Genomic DNA, 15,488 nt, shown 5'->3' with positions numbered 1-15,488 from the left:
TGTCGGCCCATTGTTTTCTTCTCCGGATTGTTTATCCTGCCTACCTTATCAAGATAGACCTGCAGAAAACATCCCAACCCTTAAGGGTGGCATACAAAGCTTCCTTCCTTCTATCGGTCTCTGCCCCTGAACTCCATGTGCCTCACGCTCCAGCCAAGCCAACAATTCCTGACATTCCTAAGTCAGGCATGGTTACTGGATTCCAAACTTCTGCATGTGTATGTCTGCCTAAAATGTCTTTTTTTTTAACTTGACATTCCCCTTATTCACATCACCACCATATATGTTTTTCAAGACACAGCTCAGACATCACCTTCTAGAGCAGTGGTTCTCAACCTTCCTAATGCTGCGACCCTCTCATACAGTTTCTCATGTTGTGGTGACCCCCACCAAACCATGAAATTATTTTTGTTGCTACTTCATAACTGTAATGTTTCTACTGTTATGAGTTGGGTGACTCCTGTGAAAGAGTCGTTCGACCCACAGGTTGAGAACCGCTGTTTCAGAGGAAGTCAGGCTACATGTCCCTCATCGGAGTGTCCAGAATCCTGCACACTTCCTCACAGCACTCCCCACATGGCTTTAGGATGGCCAGCTGTTACTTGTCTCCCCTTAAACTGCCAGCTTCCTTTCCAAAAAAAGACCACATGGTTGGGTTTTAGTCAAGCTTTGCATAAAAAACCCACTGCCATCAAGGTGACGCTAGCTCACAGCAACCTCATAGAACGGGGTAGAATTGCCCCTGCAGGGTTTCCAAGACTGTTAACTCTACAGGAGTAGAAAGCCTTGTCTTTTTCCCTGTGCACAGTGCCTAGCTTTCAAAGTACACTGAAGGAATGAAATTGTCTTGCATCAAATATGTTAAATATGTACTTAAATGAAAAATACACAAGTACTCTGAAGATAACATCTCTAATCATAACAGACCTTAGCTCTCTCCTTCTGAACATTTGCTGAGCAGAGGAGTTTTCCAGGGGAGACTCATTATTTGGTCAGCTATATGTTTCCCAATGTTCCAACCGAAATTACGTGACCTGCAAAAATGTCAATCTGGTCTGGCAGCTGTTACCAAATTTCCAGACACTACTGCTCTAGCATTAGGGTTGTTGCTAATTTTAAGCCTCTAATTCAGAACACATGCTTCCTTGGCAACTGGACGACACCAGACTGGCGAACTCACCTTTCCTCCGTCTTGAGGGGAGATGCCGACCTCAGAGGCCGGGGGCACATTCTCTTTGTGTTCCAGTTTAGGAGCTCTAACTTCACCACCGTTGGCTCGCAAGTCATTCTACAAAACGAAAATAACCTGTGCTGTTTTGTTTTGTTTTGTTTTAATTCTCACCATTCCATTCTCTTGACAGCACAGCTATTAAGAAAAGTCAGGACATTAAAAGAATTTTTTGGGTAAGAGGCTTCAACTAGACTAACCCCCCGCCCCCACCCCCCTTCCCCAACTCTCACAAGCAAAACCCAGAGACTCGTGAGAGGACAGCAGCAGCTTTGTGGACGCACACCTCAGGTTAAGGGCTGTACGCTAAGTCTAGGACCGGACGCTCATTAGAACACACACACACACACACACATCAACACAGACAAACACAGTCTTGTGATTTACTCTTCTAGCAGCCGAGCTTGTGGGAATGCAAAGCTAGTGAGTTTTACCAAAAAGATCATTCTGGAGCAGAGGGAAGGAGATGCCAAGTGCCAATAATGAAGAAAATATACTGACCATATCTACACATGCCCGGCCTGGAAAGAGAGACAGGGATGATGTACATATATACAAAAACCAAAAAAGCAGCCAAGTAATAATTCATGATACCATAAAACAATCCTTCTTGTGGGACTTTAAAGCATGCTTTGCACATAAAATCGATTCATTTTACTACCGACATTCCTATTTTACTCCTTGACATGAAAAAAAAAAGGCATGCATTTATACGGTCAGCATGGGTAAGCACAATCATTTTCTTTTTCTTGTAGTAGACCACTGGGCAGAAGATCCACTTTTATCTAACGTCCACATAAAAGCAGGTGACTATGGACATTGACTAACGTCAAAGTCATCGAGTCATTAGCACCGTGCTCCACAGGGGCTTCTTCTAATGGCTGGATTTTCAGAAGATTGCTGGGTCTTTCTTCCAAGACGCCTCTGGGGGGACCTGAACCTTCAACCTCTGGCTAATAGCATTTGAATCACCTGGGGACTCCTTTCCTACCTGGTGTGTGTGCAATGGAGTTGATTTCAAGTCATAGACACACTTTATAACAGAATAGAGCTGCCCTATGGGGCAGCTCTAATAGTTTCTCATAATAACAGTAATCTTCTAATTTAGTGCCTATCTGTTCTGTGTATCCTCAGGCATGAGGAGGAAATGAAGCAATGCGTGGCCACAGGGCCCTGATTTGGGAGTGCAAGTGTGACCGGTTTGGTCAGGTGTGGTGTTCCGTGGAAGGCACATAGTTCTTGGAGGCACACGGATGAGAGGAGCTGGCAAGTTGCACGTATTACAAACCCAACTCATTCCTGGGCTTGTCTCAAAGCCCAGCCTCCCAAACTACTGCCAGAGGGTGTGGGCTTTCTTACAACCATATTCTACAAGGGGCCTGGGAAATTCTTTTGGGATGAGATATAAACTGTACTTTTACAAGAATTCCTAAAGATGTTGGAATCTACAGAGCCGAAGACTGGCAATGGGGAAACACTCTGAGGAATGAAGAAGAAAAGCCACTGATCAGGTTTTCCCACCTGGGAGTCATTTGGTCAGACTGCCTGTAGCAGGAGGGCACTGAGAAGCAGCAAACTCCTGCAGCAAGAGGGAATGAAGTCAGCTCCACAGATCTCTTGACCTGCCATCTAAGAAGTCCAAGCTTGCGCATTTTTCACACTCACAGTGGCTAATGAGCCTGGGATGGTCTACTTTGCCACTGCTTTACATACACTGTCTCTTCTTACAACCATCTTGATTAGGAAATCAAGATGAAATTATTCATTGCCCAGAGAAGTGGTCAACCAATGTTATGGGAGAATGGGCACTCAATAGTGTGGAGAAAAGAAGGCTTAGCTCCCAGGGTACATGTTATGATTTCTAATGTGCAGCAGTTTCAACTTGCAAAATTCAATACTATTCTTCCAACTGTGGAATCTTAGAAGGAACAAATGCTTGAAATATATATATATTTCAAGCATATGTCTGTGTATATGCGAATAAATGGCATTTTTAAAAAAGGAAACTTCAATTCAACCATTCTATTGTCAGCCTGCCAGTTAATTCTAGGGGAATACAAAACAAAGTCTATTCTATATCTATTCCTCACTTAACGACTCCCATAATTTTCCATTTATGACAATAGTAAAAACCTCCTATTTTTTATTAAAAAAGTATCTCTGGCAGTCATCAAAACCGAGGTTCCAGGTGAGAGCAACGCTGGCGGTGATGGTTAAGGTTAAGTGTCAAATTGTCTGAGCCATGATTCCCAGTGGTTTGGCAGTTATGTAATTTCGCAGTTATGGAACAATATAATTCGGCAGTTACACAGTAATGTAGTCATCCTCCATTTTTTCATAAGGCCAATTTTTAGAGAATGGGTTGGTCTTTGGAACCTAACAGATAAATGCAGAGTGGGTGTATTTAGAATACCTAACCTATCATCTTTAGTCATCTATGTCCCTTTACCTTAGTCATTATTCTGCCACTTTAAGAAACCATTGCATAACAAGGACTAAAGATTATGGGGACAATACACTGTATGATTTCATTTACACAAAGTGTCCAGGCTAGGAAAGTGTTAAAGAGACAAAAGAGCTCTAGTAGTTTCTAGTGGGCATGGAGAGGAGAGACTGGGAGTGACCACTAACAAGTCTGGAATTTCTTTTTTTGCGGTGATGAAACTGCTAGAATTGATCATGGTGAAAGCTATGTCATCCAGCAGCAAGCACACTGAAAATCACTGAATGTACACTTTCAGAGGGTAAATTCTATGCAATATGAATTTCAGCTTCATATTAAGTCCCTGCGTTAAGGCTGAACACAGCCGATATGCCTCTTCTCTCAAAACCCAAGATAAAACTACATGCTTCTGTTAAAACTCATAAAATGTTACTTCTTGAACAACAACAAAAGAAAGGCGATAAAGGTTACACAGAAGAGCCAGGAAAATTCTCCGTGACCTCACTGGAGGGCAGCATCATACACCTACACAACAATGAGGGGCGACCCCGGAGAGCATCCTCAGGACTGCTAATGAGGCGAGGGCAGGCTCTGTGTGGGAAACCATCCTGGGGGGATGGGTCGGGGATGAACCAGGGCTCCCAGGGAAGGGCCTGAAGGAAGTTTTTAGTTCTCTGGAAGGACTGAATGAATGAGTGGTGTTCCACATACGGAATAGTTGGTTGAGCTGCTTTGTTTGGACACAGCTGCCTGGTACTTGGCCATCCGGTCCTTTATGGAGGTCTCTGACAGGCGGGGGAGCTCCAGATTCCGCCTCGGCTCACTTTTCTCCGAGTTGACAGCAGATGATGACAAGTGACCTGAAAGCATGCAAATAACATGTTTTATTAGGAGATAAAGTACCATTGAAAGGGTTTCAAGAGTCTAAATTTGGGGGTACTGCAAACGGAACAGCCAATGTCTTCTACTAAAGAGTAAAAAGAAAGAAACCCAGAAATGTAATGGCCACTTATCAGGTAGGTTACAGTCACTCATTTTCTCAGCTTTAAAAGAACGCCCAACGACCATGATTAGTGTGCATTTTAAATTTTTGGCTAATTTAACATGTGAAAAATAAGGTCTCGGTGCAATTTCAATTTGCATAATTCATTTTGTTGATTACTAGACGGCTGATGATTTTCCTGTGTTTATTAATCACACTTTCTTTTTCCCTTTTGTGAAGTGCCTGCATATGCCCCGCCCCTCACAAAACATGGTAATTCTGCTTAAAGGCATTATGGTGCCACTGGGAAGACTTGACAGCCAATCCTTAGGGGACGCAGGCCCTGGGAAGGAGTCCTCAAGCCCCAGAGGAGTGTGGGGCCAAGACTCTTTGTAGCACGGCTTTTGTAATCTCTGAAAGGCACTCCTTCGTTCCCTTAGGTTATCACTGCCAAGGACAGATTACAATAGAGGCGCTATTTGTAGAGAGCAATGGGATTTGGGGCTAGCTTTTATCTAACAGATGAACTTCCTTTTAATATCTTTTTTTTTTTCCCTTTGGATTGCTACTTTAATGTTTCAAACTTTTATAAGTCAAACATTTCTTCTATGAGTATTCTTGGGCATGTACCTTGGGCATTACCCTGTGTGTAAGCTATTTATTTCAGTTTCATAATTATTATTCAAATTCTAGATTAATCAGATTTTGTGTTTTTGGGTTTTTTTTAGTGTGGTAGTTGTTTTTTTTAAACATTTTATTAGGGGCTCATACAACTGTTATCGCAATCCATACACACATCAATTGTGTAAACCACATTTGTACATCATTCGCAAAACATTTTCTCTCCACTTAAACCCCCGACATTAGGTCCTCATTTTTCCCCTCCCTCCCCGCTCTCCCCTCCCTTAATACCTCTATTTTTAAAAGGGAATTTATCTCGACTGTTGAGAATATACACATCAAAATGTAACAGGTATCATCATTCAGCGACACTCTTTGAGTGTGCCTCCACTCTCCTAAGCTTTTCCTGAGCCCTTCCTCCCCGTTCATACAACTCATTGCCCTCGGAGGAGCCCATCTCCTCCACTGTGCAGCGGCTGTCAATGTGATCTCACAGGGAGAGTCCTTGAGCATAAAGCTCAGTTGCCACTCTGCTTTTACAAGCATTGGCCTTTAGGCCAAGAAGGATCGCTACTAATTAGCCGTTCCCAGAGGATTTTACATGCATGGAATGTTCTGCTTACCTGGGCCTATTTCCAAGTCATCCAGAGAATAGCTGTTATCAGAGATCTTCCTTCCACCTGCACTTCGACTCTGGGTTTGAAGAATCTGTTTCGGAAACAAAACCTAGAAGTAAGCTTCGCAGAGAAGATGGGAAATGCTGGATGCAATGTTCAGAAGAGAGACCTGGAGATCTCTTTTATAAATACCCCCCAGAAAATGTTACATTCTATATTCATGCGTAGAGAATGCCAGTTTCCACAGAAGTTTTCAGACTGTTGCAAATGTCAAGCACTGCATATTCACAAGTGCCCAGGGAAAATAACTCTCTAGGTAAGAGCCCGTTGTCAGCCAGCAAGCCTCGTCATTTCAACAGTTATCAGAAGGGAGTCCTCATGTTCCAGGTGACAGGGGCATGTCCCTCCAAATGGCTGTTTCCCATCCCCACCCCACTTTATCCCTGCTGCCGGGTGCTGTCCTGGCTCACACTGTCATCTTTTTTCCTGGACTACAGAATTCCCTTTCTAATTGTTCTTCCTCACTTTCCAACTCAGGCTGCTGCCAAGGTAGTTAGGCCATACTACAAATCTGATTAGTGACTCTCCTGCGGAATTCTATAAGGATTCCCTTTCACTCCCAGAAGTCGTTCCAAAGTGCTCAGTGTATCATAAAAGCCCATTCTAGATTTGGTTCCTATCCAGCCTCCTCACGGGTTTTCTCGGCCGCACCCTTGACTTGTAGAAGCAGCAATCTGCTGGGAGTTTTACATCATTGGAAATAAGGTTCCTTTTGTTGTCTCGCAAAGACCTGTTCCTACAAGGCTCGCGGGACGTAAAATCTCTGCTGGGAAATCACTTTCTCCTACATAAACTGAGGTCACGCTTCTGTTCCCATGCTTATCCGACTGCTGTCTGATTGTGCCTCCACCGTAGACTATCAGCTCACTGTGGGCAGCCTGAAGACGTTCCACCCAAGCGTTCCAGCACTTACAGAAGAGTGGCTGGCACAGAGTGTTTAAGCAAAGTTTGTACGATTTCTATAAATCGCTCCACGACCCCTCTTTCATCTAGAGTTGATGTCCAATGAAAGTTAAACACAACACTTTTTTTAAGACTGGAAAGGTGAACAGAAAGTCACTTAGTAGCGTAGAATATTCGCAGACACAGTCCATACACATAGTGTATCATGTTAGCTCAGTTTGTGACGAGATCTTGAACCAGAAGTTATCATTCAAATCTCAATTCATTTCCAGAGAACCTTAAGCAAGAGCGCTACCTGAAATCCACCATTACAGGCGAGTCAATCACGTGGTACACTTCTGAAAACACACGCATCAGAGGACTGACCAACCCGCAAGCCTGTTGCTGTTGGGTCAGTTGTGATTGACTCACAGCAGCCCCGTGAGATGAGGAGAACAAACCGGATAGGGTTTCCCAGGCTGTAATCTGCACGGAAGCAGACTGCCACATGTCTCCTGCAGAGTGGCCACGGGGTTCTCATCACCCTTGCTTAAGCCTTTAACCATGGCACCCACCAGAAAACCAAACCAAACTCATTGCCACGGAGTCGATTCCAACTACGGTGGCCCAATAAGCCAGAGGAGAATTACCCCTATGAGTTTCCGAGCATGCAAATTGCTATGGGTCTAGAAAGCCTCATCTTTCTTCCTCGGAGCAACTGGCGGGTTTGAACTGCTGACGTTGTGGTTAGCATCCTGACCCCTAACCCACACCACCACCACCAAGCCAACTCACCGCCACTGAGTCTATGCCGACTCCTAGTGACCCTACAGGGCAAGCCGATTCCGAGACTGTAACTGTTCAGGAGAGCACAAAGCCCCGTCTTTCTCCCAAGGATCGTGGTGGTTTCGAACTGCTGACCTTGAAGATCGCAGCCTAATGAATGCATAACCTCTATGCGACCAGGGCTCCGCCAGAGCTCCTTAAATATAGTTCCCTACAGATTCAGTATATTTAATAAAATTTCCCGTCAGCTCTGCTATTTTCACTATCAATTAAATCTATTTTTATTAAAAACTAAAACAATGAAGCCTATTTTCATAAAAACTGGGGACTGTAGCCTGGCCACATCAGACCTAGCTCAGCTGTCCTAACATCACAATGCATTCCTGCTACAGCAGCGGTACCGCTGGAAAAGAAGGTCACTCGCCAAGGAAAGGTGAGGTTTGGCCAGGACCCCCTTTAGCCACGTTATTTTGTTTTGTTTTTGACACACTGCTCACCGGCTGAGGCTGATCCTTAAAATAAAGGGAAATTCTAAAGATTTATTCCAAGTGCCACTGCACTGTTAAAAAAAAAGATCACTATAAAAATCAGAATTTCAGGACTCAAAAAGGGCAAAGGCCTAGGGCGGAGGGCGGGGTTTAAAAACCCCATCGGAATGGTTGTGTATTCCTTAACACTGGAGCAGTATTTCAAATCGTTACTTTCTGTCAAAGGCACAGTTCAAGTACAATTTCAAGTATGTGCTACAATGTGGCAGCCTGCAGAGCTGAGGTTTCAGTCTGTCGTGCCTGTCATTCACCCCTCTGGGCCCAAAGCCACATGCATCCCTGCACTGGGTACTGGACAAGACCAAGTAGAACTAGACCAACCAACGGCCAAGGACAAGGGCTTCCTTTGGTTCTGGACGCACAAAAGGGCTCCCAATCCTCCATTTTTGCCTCTTGCTACAATTTTAATTAAACTGATAGATTAAGCATAATTTCCTAAGCATAATTTTCAAGAGTTTTATCAACATATGGTTCATGTACCATACAATTCAAAGGCTTTTAAAGAGTTCTGCAAATGTCACCACTTCATTTTATTTTCCCACGATCCATTTTAGAACATTTTCTTCATTCTTGTCCCCGTGATGATTAGCTTAAATAAGCATCATTGTAAAATCTTCTGATCCACGAAGCTATCATTGAATGTACACAAAAAGCGTACATACAGGTTTGGTCTTGGAGACATGCGGGGACATGTCTGGAAATCAGAGCTTTCCTGACACCAGTCCTGCACTGGGGCAACAGTTCTCAGAGAAGGTCCCAGGTGAAGTGCTTGGCAAACCCACTCGAATGTTAACAACAGGATCCCACATGCATTTAAGACAGACTTTAGGGTTTTCATTTGATAGAGGTGATGTGAGGTACAGGAAGAAGGAGGGGTTTCCTTCGACATTTCCCAAGTTCAGAAAAGAGCACCAGGGGGAAGAAAAACAGGAATTCTGACACCAAAAAATTCTCCAGCAACACATTTAGATCACATTTTAAATCTTTTTCACTCAAGAACACTTGAGGGAGCTTCAGTCCTTATATTAAAAGAAGAAAAAGAAGACAAGACACTTCAACTTTAAGACTTTCTGGAATTTCCTAAGGCTTGGCCTCACCCCATCCCACAAGTCCTCTTTCCTGTCAGCTGACTGTAACTCTCCTGTGAACACCCCCTAAGTATTCTCTGCAAATCCACAATCCAAATGCACAAATCCAAGTACAGATGTAAAATTTCTCTTTTTTCATCTTTAAAAAATAAAGCTAGGTTCTAAACAGTTGAGTAAGGAAACAGGCTTCCCCACTCCTATTTTCAAGAGCAGATTAGTTTTTGAAGCTGCTTGTCAGCGCTTTAATTTGCCGTAAGTTAAGACTAGTGAGGGGCGTGTCTTAATTCCTTGGGCCACTTCCTTTCCTTCAGTCTCTAGACTTTGACCTTTCCTCAGACTCTGCAGTTGTGATGGCCATGTGACTCAACCCTACGTGCAGAATGAATTGCTTCACAGGGTTTTCAAGGTGATGGTGACCCTCTGGAAGAGGGTCCCCAGGCACTTGGGTGGGCACCCTGTGTGCCACATAGGGATCCTCTGATGCCACCAAAATCAAGGTGAGGAAAGAAAGGCTTTTAGGGGGAAGTGGGGCTTGATGAAACTAAATGCGGAGTCCCCAGAAAAGCAACGTATAGAGGAGGAGCTGGCTGGGAGCTTCACGAGCTGGGATATCTTCATAGTTTTTGTATTTCTAAGCTTTTTACAAGAAGATATATATGACTCTTAAAATTAGGAAAAAGCAAAAGGGAGGAGAGTTAATACTTCATATCTATGAAGTTAACATAAACAAAAAAATGATGAAACGAAAATGCTGAAGTGAACCAAACCCTGAGAAGGCTCTGGGACCCATGCCCTTGTCTTTCAAGGCCGTTGCTATAAGACAGCCTTGGAGAACAAGCTGAAAATACAGAAAAACAATGCTGAATGACAGCATCTTTGGATCACTTCAGTGACAGAGCCAAAATAAACCAGGCAAACGCATTCCTGCCAAACTGCCTAGAGCACTTCTATTAGCGCCCTCCTCCCCCAAATCTAATAATTGGGAATGATTCAATATGAAGTTATCATTTCCATAAAAGAAAACTCCAAGAGCTAGAGGATATGCAGGAAACTCTCTAAAAAAGGCCCAGCAACTGTTGTGTTAGCGGCTGTCGACGCCTAGCGTCCCTATGGGCAATGAGACAAAGCATGGCTCCCTCTCCATCATCATCATCGCTGTGATTGAGCCTATTACAGCTTCTGCGTCAATCCGCATCACTGAGTCTTCCTCTTCTCACGGAGTCGCGGCCTCACCAGCCACGATGTCCTTTTCCAGCGACTGGTCCCTTCTGATAACACGCCCAAAGTAGCGCACACAGTCTTGCTATCTATACATCTCCGGAGCACTGCGGCTGGACTTCTTCCCAGGCAGATTTGTTCACTCCTCTGCCAGCTCATGGTATAGTCCACATGCCTAAGAGGTCATGGAAAATACATCGTGGACAGGCTCACTCAGCCCTCAAGGTAACATCTTCACGTTCTCACACATTAACGAGGGCTCTTGCAGCAGATTTGCCCACTGCAATACATCATTTGCTTTCTTGACTGGTGTGACCATGCGTGTTGATTGTGGATATAAGTAAAATGAAATATTTGGCAACTTCAATATTTCCTGTTTATCATGATAACGCGTATCGGGCCAGTTGTGAAGATTCTTGTTTAATTTTATGTCAAGGTGTAATCTATATTGATGGCTGTTGTCTTTGATCTTCAAAGTGATATTAGCTTTCAGCAAGAAAGGCTGTGTCATCTGATTATTGCAGGCCACTAATGAGCCTTCCTCTAATCCTGATGCAGGGTTCTTCTCCACAGAGTTCAGCTTCTCCGATTTCTTGCTCAGCATACAGATTGAATGAGTATGTAAAAGGACACAGCCCTGATTTTCAACCTACCTGTTGAAACAGCACCCTTAGCACAATTACATATTGTAGAATTCCCACTCTTCACAATGTTATCCATGATTTATGGTGCACACATACACAAAAGTCTGCATTTTTTCAAAATTCTCTTTCTCCCATAATCCACCAGGCATCATGTCTTCTGCTAAATCCAGCTAGGCTTTCTGGCAGTTCACTGTCAATGGACTTGCTGAAACCATTTTAAAATTATTTTTGGATTATGTCACATCACCAAATGAAGACCCAGACTGCTTTACTCCATCCATGTCATTTAGGATGGTCTCCACTTGAGGAGGTGGGGTTCCCTAGTTATATCTTGAGTGTCCTTCAACCTGAGAGTAGGTGGCACAGTGGGCTATACAATGAGCTACTTAGCCACAAAGTCAGTGGTTCGAACCCAGCAGCTGCTCCTCTGGAAGAAGAGGAGGCTGTCTGCCTGCTCCCATAAAGATTCACAGCCTCGGAAATACGCAGAGGCAGTTCTGCTCTGCTGTATAGCGTGGCTGTGAGTCAGAATTGAGTTGGTGGCAGTGAGTTTGGTTTTTGGAAGGATCAGAACCTTTTATGTGGTTGGTGATGGCTATTTCTTTATTTACATGATGGCTTTTTCATTTCCTTCCAAGCTTCTTCTGAGTGTGTATGCTTTTTAAGTGTGTGTATGTGCTATTGTTCAGCTGATTATTTAATGTACATGCTACGAAAAACAAACCTCTCAAAGCCTCAGGCTCTGAATGAAAGGGTTTTAGCATAAATCTCTTGCATTCTAATGTACTTCTTTATTCTCTTCATTGCTCTGTTTTCATTCAATTGAAAGAAAATCTTGAATGTAGGAGGGCCTAGAGACAATATCGCTAGGGAATACATCTGTTGACATGCTCCACATTTTTCTCATTTCCTTCTATTTCAAAGTTAGATAAGGCCATCGCCAGTTGTTTTTAATCAACTAAGTTATTATAATATCCATGAAAGTAGTGCTATATGGTAGAAAGCGTAGTATCCGATTCCAGTCCTTGTTCTATATTAATTAGTCACATGACATTGGGCATATCAGTTAACTTCTGATTTCAGCTGTTCCCATCTGTAAAATAGGGATTGCAATATCCATCCCACCTAGCCCTTGGTTGCTAAAGAAGAGGTCAGTGGTTCAAGTCTACCAGCTGCTTCATGAGAGAAAGCGGTGGAAGTCTGCTGTAAAGATGACACAGCCCTGGGAACCCGACGGGTCAATTCTACTCTATGGCAGTCAGTTTAATGAGTGTGTGGATGGCGCAAAGGGTTAACCTGCTCCGACGCTAACAGAAAGGTTGGGAGGCTCAAGTTCACCCGGAGGCCTCTTGAAAGAAATTTCTCACTCACCATAACTCATCCCTGAGTTAGAAGCCTACAGGAAATGACTCTTTAAAATATTCACCTGGATGCATACTTCTGCTGTCTAATCCAGTAGTCATACCACTAGCAAGGGCCTGGAAGTTGCTGCTGTAAGTAGAAATGCCCCAAGGGGGTGCCCAGGCTGCAATCTTTTAAAGAATCTTCTCCAGCGGAGGAACAACAGTGGGTTCCAACCACTGACCTTTCGATTGGCAAGCAAGCTCTTCAACACTAGGCTCAGAAGTATCCTTAAAGGACCCTTCATTTACCCTCACTGGGGGAAAATTATGCTTTTCTAGACTCTCTGGAATAAAAAATAATCAATGCTGCTTCTCTGACAATGTCGTCCCTGGCATTTGCTTTCAACCTGTTTTGTTGTACTAAAACTAGAAACCATTAAACAGTAACAGTTCATTGGCATGAAAATTAGCAGAGAAAAAGGAATAGCTACACTCTGGTTGAGGCTTCATGGATAGCTGTCACTGGAGCGGCGAACCGCATGCAAGCTCACAATTCTTTGAGTGGTATCCTTATACCTGCATCTACTACTGCCTACCACAAAACATAAAGAACCACGCAGAGCAATTAATTATGAGCAAATAAAACTTAAGTTATACCGGTATGTAGTCTTTATGAGAAATGTAGCACTACGGAGAGGTCATTCAAAATAATACTCACAGGAGTCTTATGGTGTTTTTTAATTATAGAAGAAGGGATAATAAGCAAGCAATAAACTACATGTGATACAGCAAATCAGCACAAAATTCATTTCAAGAGGACACGAGGAGGTTTCAAAATTCATGGAAAAAAATGGGGCTAAGATTATTGGGAATTTTAGACAAACTTTTTGAAGCCTCTTCGCATATGAGGAGAGTATTAATGGAAAACAAAGAAATTCTTGTATGTATTTAACAATAATAATATGTAAAACTAGTTATCCACATTTGAAGCACCAGAGATGTTATCTATCAGAGGCTATATAATGGGTCAACCTAAGATTTATAATTCACCAATAAGCAAATTAAATTAGAGAAACTCCCTTAGACCAGGATAGATACTTTAAGACCACACAATAATACAGTTAGTTCTCCAGATACCCTCCTCTGCACGTCCACCCCACCCTACGTCCATTACTTCTGTCAAGATTTTAAAATGAAACAGAAGACTATGTAATTAAGACCAATGCTGAATTGAAAGCAGCTAGACTGGCACAAGGACAGAGTACAGCCAGAATGCTCCTCAGAGGAAAGGATGGAGAAACGCCATCTCACATTCTCTGGACGTGCTGTCCGGAGAGACCAGTCCCTGTAGGACATCGCGCTTGGTAAGGGGAGGGGCAGCAGAAAAGAGGCAGGTCCTCGATGAGAGAAACGGACACAGTGGCTGCAACACTGGGCTGCAACCTAAGACCACCTGCGAGGACGGCACAGATGGCACAGGAGCAGGTGGTGCTTCGTTCCTCTGTGCGCAGTCACTGTGAGTCAGAGGCCACTGGACAGCACCCAACAATTACTACAGGAACAACACGCACATCCTAAGAGTTACATTCTCCTTGGAGCACAATGCTAACGAGTTTACGTAAACCATACTAACAGCAGAAGAAGAAAAAAGCTCTCATTAGGATAGCATTAAGTAGGTAAGAAAAGATGTGCAATTATTAAACAAAAGAGGGAAAGATTAAAATGTTACAGAAACTTTTCACAATAATTTTGGGATTGTCTATGGATACCTACCTGTCCTGCAAAAAGAAACATACAAATTGTTTTGAGGCAAAATGTCTGATGAACACAGATCAGACTTTCCCTTGGTTATCTGTAGTTCCTCCAGGGCTCACTTTCCCACATCAACACACATACACTGTTATACACCAGAATTATGTAAAAGTAAACAGAGTACCAAGTGTCACTTCCAGGAACTAATAAAGAAGGAAAACCACAAAAATGTTGGGCCTGTTTTGCTTTGGGTAGTTTGACTCTCATACTAACCAGTGCAGCTTCGTTGTTTTGAGCTCACCTGACGTGTAATGGTATCGGTGAAAGAGGGACTCGGAGAGTCCTGAGGGACTCAGAGGGTGACCTCAGGTCTAAGGGAATGGACGCTGTGAAAAGTGAAAGGCGTGGGGGCACTTTCACTTTTTAATTTAGATACTTCTACTTTATCTGAATGTACGGTTTTACTTTATAAATGTAGAACAAGTTAAAGCATAACTAACTGGAAGCATGAGAATATACTCTGGGGAAGGGGAGTTAGGGAAAGAAGAACTCTTAAAACATAGCTTTAATTCTATTCATTTATGGACAAACTTATTATTCCTTACCTTCTCATTACTACCTCCTACCCTTGGTTAAGAAGCCCTGGTGGAGCTGTGGATTAGGAATTTAACTACTGACTTCCAGGTTCAGCAGTTTAAACCCATCAACTGCTCCTCAAGAGAAAGCAACCCTATAGAGCAGTGGTTCTTAACCTTCCTAATGTCGCGACACTCTAATACAGTTCCTCATGTTGTGGTGACCCCTCCCCCACCAACCATAAAATTATTTTCATTGCTACTTCTTAACTGTAATTTTGCTAATGTTATGAATCGGGCAATCCAAAGGGGTCGTAACCCACAGGTTGAGAACCGCTGCTATCGAAGTTCACAATGATGTGAGTGTGTTTATGTTTCAGGGATTTTGGGGGAGGAGGTATTCTCTCTTCCCTCTTTTCTCCCACTCGAACTCCTCTCCTAGAAGGTGGCAGCATTGCACTGAAGCAGCAGCAGTCAACATCTGCATAAAAGCATCAAGGGGTGGCATCCATACCCAGTTCTAGTTCCTTGCATTACACCTCCTGTACCAAACCTGTGCCAAGGGCACACAAATGAACTCAAGATGGTTTAAAGGCCAAGATGTAAACCCTAGAACTATAAAGATCACCCATGAAAAAACAGGGACAAACTAAGGGTCCTGAAACATGGCATAAACACACTATCAAACGAACTACACACTG

At 43.3% G+C, this 15,488-nt stretch overlaps 1 protein-coding gene across 1 annotated transcript in view; it reads right to left on the bottom strand.

Moving 5' to 3' along the window:
• The window catches only part of LIMA1 (LIM domain and actin binding 1), a 39,461-nt gene that overhangs the window by 18,047 nt on the left and 5,926 nt on the right, over window positions 1–15,488 (bottom strand). The window contains exons 3-5 of the mRNA XM_045287366.1: window positions 5,898–5,982; window positions 4,383–4,531; window positions 1,181–1,288 (exon numbers count right to left, since the gene is read on the bottom strand). Coding sequence (XP_045143301.1) covers window positions 1,181–1,288; window positions 4,383–4,531; window positions 5,898–5,982 — 342 coding nt within the window. The remainder of the gene's footprint in view (window positions 1–1,180; window positions 1,289–4,382; window positions 4,532–5,897; window positions 5,983–15,488) is intronic.

Source organism: Echinops telfairi, unplaced genomic scaffold, assembly GCF_000313985.2.
Source record: "Echinops telfairi isolate 266 unplaced genomic scaffold, ASM31398v2 ScPeMD7_12;HRSCAF=54, whole genome shotgun sequence".
In the NCBI taxonomy this organism is placed as follows: Eukaryota; Metazoa; Chordata; class Mammalia; order Afrosoricida; family Tenrecidae; genus Echinops; species Echinops telfairi.
The sequence above is the reverse complement of the archived record's forward strand: the minus strand, read 5'-3'. Positions and strand labels throughout refer to the sequence as shown.